A 9,114-nucleotide genomic window follows, 5' to 3' on the forward strand; every position below is an offset into this window, starting at 1 on the left:
ATTCCGCGAGGGTGACCTCGTCCTCCGACTCATCCAAGAGCAAGTCGGCCAGCACAAACTGTCCCCTCCATGGGAGGGCCCGTTCATCGTCAGTCGGGCCTTGTGCGATCGCAACGCCTACTACCTCATCGACGCACGCAAGTCAAACAAGCACAAGAGAGACACCGCCGGTGAAGAAACAACCCGGCCATGGAACGCGGAACTCCTCCGCCCGTTTTACAGTTAGTCGTACGAGTGTATGTATCGCTGCCTTTTGTAAACATATGAAACTATGGGGTCCCTGAACGACGCTCAGGGGCTGCCTTTTGCCAACCAAGTTATTGTGTCCTCTACTTTTATGCATCACTATGCTCCTTAACCCGACCACCAGTCCAACTCGCTCGACCCGGGGGCTCGGGGGCTGGCCGGCTCAGTCGCCACCCGCCGCCTTCCTTGGTGATTCCTGATGCGCTAAGGACGCTGCGGCCCCTCACTTCGCCCTAGGCCACAGATCCGGCTTCGGCTGTCGGCTGGCAAGCACAACGGGCCATAGCTCCTGCGCATTTCAAACACTAAGACAAAGGCCGCCGGGTCGATCAACCCTGCCCGTCACTCTAAAAATAGCCGCACGACCGGCTGATTGCCAACCGGCCTAGTGGGTGTTTCGCTCACGCTCAACGTTTTCAAAGCATAAATACTGTGCGCTCCTCTCAAAGAGCTGAACTCCTTGTCACGGACTAGAGCCTCGGCCATCAGAGTCACGGGGGGGGGGAGGTTCGAGAAAGGAAAAACGCAAGAAATCAGTTCAAAAAACGAAAAGCAAGAGCAAAAGACATCCACAAATTATACACCTCACATAAATACTTAAAGGCCCATGGCCGGAATTCATTACACCCAGAAACCCCCAGTGGGTGGGTGGACCTTCTACCTAACAAATTCTACTAAGTCATCTCAGGCATCTCCAGCGCCAAGTCGCGACGTCGACGGCTCTCTCCTGGCGGCCTCCGGGTCCAGCAAAGTACCTGTGTCCTCCTCGGCACCCCATCGCGGTAGACTCCCGTCTCCTCGGAGCCGCCCTCCGGGTCATGAAGAAGCAGGCAGTAGTCGTCGCCGGACACGACCCCGCCATCTTCTGCCCGCCCCGGGTGGAACTCGTCATGAAAGGCGAACTCGGCGATGTAGCTGGTCCGGGAAGCAATCCGGCCGGCCTGCTCCTGCAGCTACTGCTCTGAGCCGGCCCGCTGGCCCATCAGCACGTCCAGCTGTAGGTCAGGATGCCAAGACAGCGCAAATCGGAGCGCCATCTCGGTGCCTGCACGAGCAACGGAGACGCGCCACTCGTGGAGCCGATCCGGTCCCATCTCCAACCAGCATGCCGGCCGTGTAAAGCTGCTCGGCACAACGAAGCCCGGCCAGAGGGCCGCCGTCATCGCCTTGCCAGCCTGGGACAACCGCGCCATCTGGTCACCCAGGACCCGCAGGCGAGCCTCGGCGGCGGTCATGATTTTCAGGAAGGTCCACACAACATGCGGGTCGGTCCCAGAGCTAACAGCCCCCGGCGGGTCACTCTAGAAGCGAACGGCCTCCTACGCCAGCCGATGCGTCTCCGGAAAGGCCCCTGTCAGAAAACAAAGCAAGTCAGAAAAAGGACATCAAGGACAAAAAGCCGGATCCCAACCCGGGGAAACTCAAGAAAAGCACTTACTGGAGAAGGACTCTTCCAGGTGTTGCGCTTCGAGCAACGTACCACGCCACTCCCGATCAATAGTGCGGTCGCGCTCCTAGAGCGCCTTCTCCAAGTTGGCCACCTGGGCAAGGGCCGCCTTCAGCTCGGCGTCCTTGTCCTCGGCCGCCTTCTCGGATGCCTCGCGACGGCGGCCTCGTCCTGACGAGCTCCCTCCGCCGCGGTGACCTGCCCCTTCAGGCGCTCCACCTCGTCCTGAAGCTGGCCCTTAGCATCGGCCAGCTTGCCGCGTTGCTGGTTCACCTCGACCAGGGCCCGCTGTGCCTCCACCACCTTGGCGGCCTCCGCCTTGAGGAGCTCCACCTCGGCCTCGAGGCGGCTCTTGTGGCCCGCCAACTACTCCAGCAGCTGGTTGCCCTCGTCGAGCGACCGCCGGGCCGCCGCCGCCTCCGCCCTCGCCTGCGCCACCTCGGCCCCAAGATGGCCTGTGTCGGCAACAAGCCGGTCGTAGTGATAACCAGCCCGGAGCAGCCAGGTCTGCCGGGACAACACCTCGGCTGCAAAAGAAGATTCAGAAAAGAAGAGCAAGACTTAAGATTTGGCCCAACTGTTACACAGTTGGCCCGAATGTCGGGGGCTACACCCAGTGGGTGCGCTAGCGCCCCCCACTAGAAAAGAGCACGAAGATACCTGCAGCAACGAGGAGCTCCTCCTCCTTGGCGGTGAGCTGCTCCTTGAGCTCCCGGTATTTGCCCAGGAGGCGGTTGAAGGCGCTGACCCCGTAGGCGTCGAGTTGCTGAAGAAGGCAGCAATCAAAAAAAGACAGCATTCTAAATATTCGACCCAACTACTATGTCCACTCCACCTCGGCCTGGGCGAAGGCCTTGATCCGATCCGTCCGCCCACGCAGACGGCGGCTGACGCGTCCATCGCCGCCGCCTCCTGGTTCTTGGGCCCGAAGACCACGGCAGCCCACCCCGCGCCGGCTGCGACACGGCGGCCTGACGCCCCCTTGTCGGGGCACAAGGGCATGCTCCCCGCTGGCCGCTCCCGCCGCGGCCAGCGCCCTCTCCGGCACCACCGACGACCCGGCCGCCAGGACAGCTTGCGACGCCACCGACGACCCGACCGCCGGGACGACTCGTGACACCACCACCGGCAGCGTCTCCTCCGACGCCCGAGGCGTCCCCTGCGGCACCACCCGTGGCGCCTCCTCCAAGACGGCGCTGCCGCTGCCTCCATCGACCCCCGCCCGCTCGACAACGTCGACCCGCGGCGGGGTGTTGTCCTCCACCTCCATGACCTCCAGGTCGAGGTCCACCATGTCAGCCCGGCCTCCTCAGCCGTGCTCCCTCACTGACGATGGCTCGAAGACCGTCGCCGCCACAATCGTGCCCTCCGGCATCTCACGCCATGCCGGCTCCTCGCCGGCTCGCGCCCATGCCGCGGCAGCATCGGTCCAGGCCCGGACCGACGCCGCCTCCAGCTCCAACTCGGCCTTGTTCCTGTCCCGCCAGGCCAGGCCTTCGACGTCAGTCGGGTCCAGGCCGAGGTCCGGATCTGCCAGCTCCTCCTCCTCGTCCTGGTCGACAGAGCCAGACCGGCTACTCCGAAATGCGGCCTTCTCAGCGGCCGCGGCATCAGCCTCCGCCCTCGCCAGCGTGATCGGCGACCTGAAGAAAAGACAAAATTAACAAAAGCAAGGCCGACTCGACTACTCGGATGCGAAAGGAAGAAGAAACTTACCTCGGCAAAACCAGGACGGCGGACCTCGCCGGCCTCTCTTGCCCGGCGCCACGCCTCCTCTTGGCCGGCCTCGCGCTCCCAGCCGGGTCCGCCACGCACTTCGCGGCCCGGGGCCATGGCGCAACACTGTCCTTCCCATGCGGCCGGCTCGGCGCCGCCCCCCGCGACGACCCGGCTCCGCCCGCGCCGCCGCCTCCTCCGCCCAACGCCACTACGTCAACGGTCTGCGTCAACACCGGCCGCGCCGCGTCGCGCCCATAAAACTCAAGAAGCATGAAAAAGAAAGTGAAAAGCAAGACTTACTCGCGCGGCGCCCTGCGCCGACGTCGGCGTCCCCTTCTTCCTCTCCGCCGTGGGCCGCGGGCTCCTCCTACGCCGCCTACACAACTTGCGACAGGGCCCGGGCATAAGGATGTCGGATGGTGTTCAGAAGCACTTCCCGCGTGGCGTCGGGACGGATGAGAAGATGCGCAGCAGCAAAATATGAAGACCAAAGACTCACCAGGGGCACCGGATTCAAGTGGTTGTACGGCGGCTTGCCGAACCGCCAGTCATCCCCCAAGTTGGCCTTGGAGATGTCGTTGATCCGGCGCGCTATCTGGTCCGCCGATAGGCGCGTCACCCCCAGGCGGTTGGGGTCCTAAAGACCGACCATCTTGCCAATGAGGCAGGTGCTGCAGCGGAAGGACCCGACGCGTGATGAAGGCGCCGAGAAGGTCGGTGCCAGTGAGCCCCTGTCGCGTCTTCATCACCGCCACCCGCTCGCAGAGATTGAGAATCTCCTGCGACGGGTTCCTAGGGTAGTAACCCCAGTTCATCTTCACCCACGGCGACACGATGGGGAAGGCCGAAAGATTGATGCGGTCCGCGCCCAGGTTGCGGACATAGAAGGAGTTCTGCCACTTCTTGGCAGAATCCTCTAGTGGAATATTGGGGCAGTCAGTCCCAAACCGCTTCGAGATGACGGCGGCGCCGCAATCACCGAACTCCCCAGCTGCCGGTCCCTACTGCTTCAGGGAGAAGAGGCGCGCCCAGAGATCGATCGTAGGCTTGACCCCCAGGTACCCCTCGCAGAGGGTGACGAAGCCCGACAGCTAGACGATGGCGCCGGCGCCAAGATGGTGGGCCTGGAGCCCGAAGAACTCCAGGAACATGTGGAAGAAGGCGCTCGCCGGCAGCCCGAACCCGCACTCGAATTGCGGTAGGAAGACCACGCGCTCCGTACCCTGGGGCTGCGGCCTCTGCTCGCCCCGCGGCAGGCGCACGGCGACCTCCGTTTCCTGCGGCAAGGGCCGGGAGGAGCGGAGATAGTCGAAGACGATGTCTTCGACGGTGACGGTCGAGCCCATGCAGGAGCCCGACGACAGCGCCATCAACAGAGAAGAAAGAAGGGAAGAGAGATGGACGACGAAGAAGCTCTGCTCGAAGCAGCGGGCGTCGCAGTGCGGCGGTCGCAAGAAGCAGAGGAAGGATGGAGAGGCAGGGGAGCGCGAGCGAGAATGATGTCCGCCACCCCCCTCGCCCCAATTTATAAGCCTCGGTTTGAACGTGGGGGAGTGGGATCGTTTGCGCTCGTCTTTCCCACTACCCCGCAGCGCGCGTGCGCATGCAATAACTGCACGAAAAAAGAGCAACCGACCCCCGGACGCCGCAATAAATCCGTGCGCGTGGGCCAAGGACACGCGGCGGCGGGCCCCGGCACGTCGACCAGTTCCGTCACGCGCGTACACCCGCCAACTTAGAGCATTATCAAGTAGGGTTATGCATCGAAATGGGGCCATGAAGTCAAAATGTCATTAGTGCATTTCTTCTTGCTTTTGTTTCTTCACCTGGTCTCGTACACTGTGTGGGCTCTGACCCTGTTCTTGTCAGGGGGATGAACCCCGAGTAGGCAACGGAACCCGGATCCTTTTCAAAAACAACGGGGCCAGCGTCGCCCCTTAAGCCGGCACGCGCTTGGCCGGGTCGCTCGACCCGGCCAGGCTCCTCGACCCGGCCGTACTCTCCGACCCGGCCAGGCACCTCGACTCGACCTCTACAACCAGTACAAGACAGCCAAACTCGGACCAACCAAGACTTCCCCAACAAGCCAGCTCCACCCGTGGCGTGTTCCTCAACCCAGCCACGGGTCAGCTCCCGTCTCATCCAGGCTGTACGATGGGACGAGTCTTCATCCACTGATGACCGAGGCAACAGTGCCCCGCCCATGCCCCTGGTCAGCTCGAGCGTGGCAACAGTGCCCCTCACCTGCCCGCTGACCAGGGCGGGCGTGGCAACAGTGCCCCCGTCGTCACTGCTGACGACAGCAAGCGCCGACCTGACAGAGCGTCACTGTACCCGACTCGACTCAGCCATTCCCTGACGATCGACAAGACGGCGCACAGTCCCCCTAGGCACGCGAGCCAGCACCTAGGGGAACCCGACAAACCACAGGCCCCCGGCGTGTCCCAGCTCGGGTCCCCAGACGTTGACGACCCGGCCCTACAGTCTTGTAACATTACCATTGTACCCCTGAGGGTTTGGCCTATAAAACCCCCCAGGAGTCCTCGCATATACGGGCAAGTAAAAGTAAGCGCACAGGAACTAGCCAACAGCCAGTAGAGCACACCCAAGGAGGAGTAGCCTAAGCCTTGGCCAGGCTCCCTTCTTCCTCCATACAGCTCCAGGAGCAACCTTGTACTATTGCATATCAACCACAATCGGCATGACTAGGGGTGTTATCTCTCCAAAGAGCCCCGAACCTGGGTATGTTTTGCGTCCCACGCTCGCTCATGCCAACCCCGCCTCTGGAGCCCACCAGTACCATGTTAAAATAAGATCACATTGCTGGGAATCTACTAACTGCAAATTGCACCAGTCATGTCAAATATGCAACAACACAATAAAATGATTAAAAACAGATCAACAAACAGTGTGCCAGGTTAGAAGTTGTGTGACTCAAAAACTCCAACTGAGACAGTTGTAAGAAGCTGTGCCTAGTGTCTACTGGCATTATTTGCACCTTTGTAATTCAGTGAGTAATGTGAAACATGGCGTTTGTTCCTTCAGCACGAATGCACAGCGCGTGGAATCCGCAGTTCCCTCTCTTGTGCCCTTATTTTCTTGATCAATTCCTCGAAAGATTGAGGTATATAGTGGTACTCGTGGAACATGAGCCCTTTACTCCTACATACATTCAGGAAGAGAATGACACTAGAATTAATCATATATTCAATGCAGTAGATACTGATCGGGTGCAACTGTGCGGGGGAGGCAAGGTAACTATTGGAAGGAAAACATACCACACGCGAGGATTGCAGTAGGTGATAAGATGATCAACAATGGTGAAGGGACGCACAGAGGGGCGGATCCTATCCTTCTTGTCGTGTATTTGGCAGGAATCTGCCAATCGCTCAGACAAACCAGTCCCCGGCGAATACACCAGAATGGGGTACTGTGGTAGAGTGGAGTAAATGGAGTTGCTGCTCACCCAAGGGAGATCGCTGGCTGAAAGAGACAGGCATCGGTCGCCGCTGAGAAACAGCGCGCGGTCACCTATGCTCTTCACTGGGATAGGCTTATATCGTTGGCTGTTCAGATCCACTGCATAGAGCCTGCAGACTATTCGTCGCGACCAGTCCAATGCATTCCATTCTGACCCATTTGCATAAGGAGCTGGCTGCCGGACGGCGAGCAGCATCCTTCCTCCAGACTCCACGAGGTAAAAATTAGAGACTTCGCGGTCAGCAGAATGTGGAACGTGAGCAATCACCACCAGAGACTTCTCTTGCGGTCCGTTTCCGTTTCGTCTCGGAGGGTATAGCTGCACAATCTCACTCGAACAACACAGGGTGGCATAGAGCCTTCCTTGGAAGGGCAAGGCGGCACCAAACATAGAATCCTGTGTGGAGGACCTCCCAATCTGATGATGAGCCCGGGTCGGCAGCAAGCACCACGTCCGTGTAGGGGAACCAGACCACCACGGTAATGGAGTCTGCGGAGGACGCGGTGCTGCACACCGCGGCGTTCATGTCAAGCAGGGACCCCTTGTGCCTGACCACCTGGTGGTACAGAGTAGCGAGGGGCTGGAAGTCGACCACGTCGCGCGTGAACGGGTGCAGCACGCGGACCGCGGTGGTGGTCTTGTGCATGAGGATGACGAGACCGTCGGTGAAGCCAATGATTCTGTGCCGCCGGAGCTCCGGCAAGGGGACGCGGAGGCGCCTGGCCGTGCGCGTGTGGAAGAAGACGATCTCGCAGGCGTCGTCCGGGCGGACGGCGTCGCCGTCACAGAGCGCGACCCAGCCGCGCGGGCGGAGGCGCGGATCCCGCAGATTGGGGTCGCGGGGAGCAGGCGTGCAGGCGCGCCAGCCGAAGCAGACGGCGCGGAAGCAGATGTAATCGACCACATCGCCGTCGCCGTCGCCGGCCAGGAGCCGGCAGGTGATGAGGCCCACTATGTCGGTGGGCAGGGACGCCCAGCCACCGTTTTTCCGCGCCGGCGCACTGTGCTTGCACGCGGCGAGCGGGGCCAAGGTGGAACCTTTTCGCTTCCTTCCCGCCGCCGGAGCAAAAGGGGGCAATTTCCTCCCCATCCCGCAAGGATTCCTCGGTCAAATCACGGCCTGGACTTACTTGGATCTTCTCCTTCCCGTCCCCAATCTACTTAATCTCACGCTGGCGGCTGCTCCGACCCCCAGATCGAATTGAGAAATGAATCCGCCGCTGCCGTCCCAGGTCTGTCTGGGTGGAAGAAAAATCACATTTAGACGGTGTGCCTCCGGGAGGAAAAATGAGATGGGTACCTGACCAGGCCGCCGGCGTCGGGCACCCGCCCGTCTCTCCCGTGAATTTGGCTCGATTTGCGTTTCGCCTTTAAGACCTTTCCCGTCTGCAAAGATCCAGGAGAAGACGCGCTCGGAATCGGAAGGGGGGAAATATCCCGAGTATAATGAGCTTTAAAACGTGTTTGTGTGCAATTCAAAAAGATTTAACCCGCTGCGGGCGCGGCCCACGGAGTGGGAGCGCTCCTCCGCTGGGTCGGGCCTTTCTAAGTGTCCTTGCTTTTTTTCTACTCCCTCCGTCCCATAATTTAAGACGTTTTTTGACTCTATTGTAATATCAAAAAAAAGTTTTATATTATAAGACAGAGGGAGTACTTATTTTTTTGATGGAAATATCTACGTCTCCTTGCTTGGTCGGACACTAGTTTTTCTTTCCTAGAAATAGCGGTTCCTTTACCCCTCAAAAAAATAGCAGTTATTTTTGGGTCAACACATATACGTTTTTTTTAAGGAATAATATCGCGCTTTATTGATCAAGTATAATCAGAAGAGAGTGTCTCCCGGATACAATCCGGGGTTACATGAAAAATAGAGTAACTAGAGGACTCATAAGATCTAGCTAGGATATGTGTTGCGACATCGACAAACGATTTATATACATGACTAAAGCGAACAGACGAGAAGAACGCCGCCAACTCCTTGATATCAGCAGTGATGAGCCCCACTGGCGAGCGATCGGCCGTCGAAGCAATTGGTTCTCTGAATAATTGACAAACAGTCTGACTGAAAAACGGCCCTTGAAAATCCTTCCTCACGGGTGAGAGCCACCGCATGCCGTAGCGCCGGTGCTTCATCTAATTCTGGGGCGGTAACCTCGACAACATGCTCGTGGCAAGTAAAAAACACGCACGTTTGTTGGGTAAAATAGTCATGTTTGATTAT

At 59.3% G+C, this 9,114-nt stretch overlaps 1 protein-coding gene across 2 annotated transcripts; it reads right to left on the reverse strand.

The window, feature by feature from the left end:
• Positions 1-5,954: 5,954 nt before the first annotated feature.
• Positions 5,955-8,387, reverse strand: LOC123134753 (uncharacterized). Of its 2 annotated transcripts, XM_044553934.1 has the most exons (3): positions 8,194-8,387; positions 6,691-8,131; positions 5,956-6,574 (listed from the first exon to the last, which is right to left on the reverse strand). In XM_044553934.1, exon 2 carries the CDS (start codon positions 7,981-7,983, stop codon positions 7,222-7,224), a length of 762 nt encoding a protein of 253 aa, XP_044409869.1. In that variant the 5' UTR covers positions 7,984-8,131; positions 8,194-8,387; the 3' UTR covers positions 5,956-6,574; positions 6,691-7,221. The 2 variants fall into 2 exon arrangements, with proteins under 2 accessions (XP_044409868.1, XP_044409869.1); XM_044553933.1 differs by having other exon boundaries at positions 5,955-6,574; positions 6,691-8,387.
• Positions 8,388-9,114: the final 727 nt, after the last annotated feature.

The sequence above is a fragment of the Triticum aestivum genome, chromosome 6B (assembly GCF_018294505.1).
Source record: "Triticum aestivum cultivar Chinese Spring chromosome 6B, IWGSC CS RefSeq v2.1, whole genome shotgun sequence".
NCBI lineage: Eukaryota > Viridiplantae > Streptophyta > Magnoliopsida > Poales > Poaceae > Triticum > Triticum aestivum.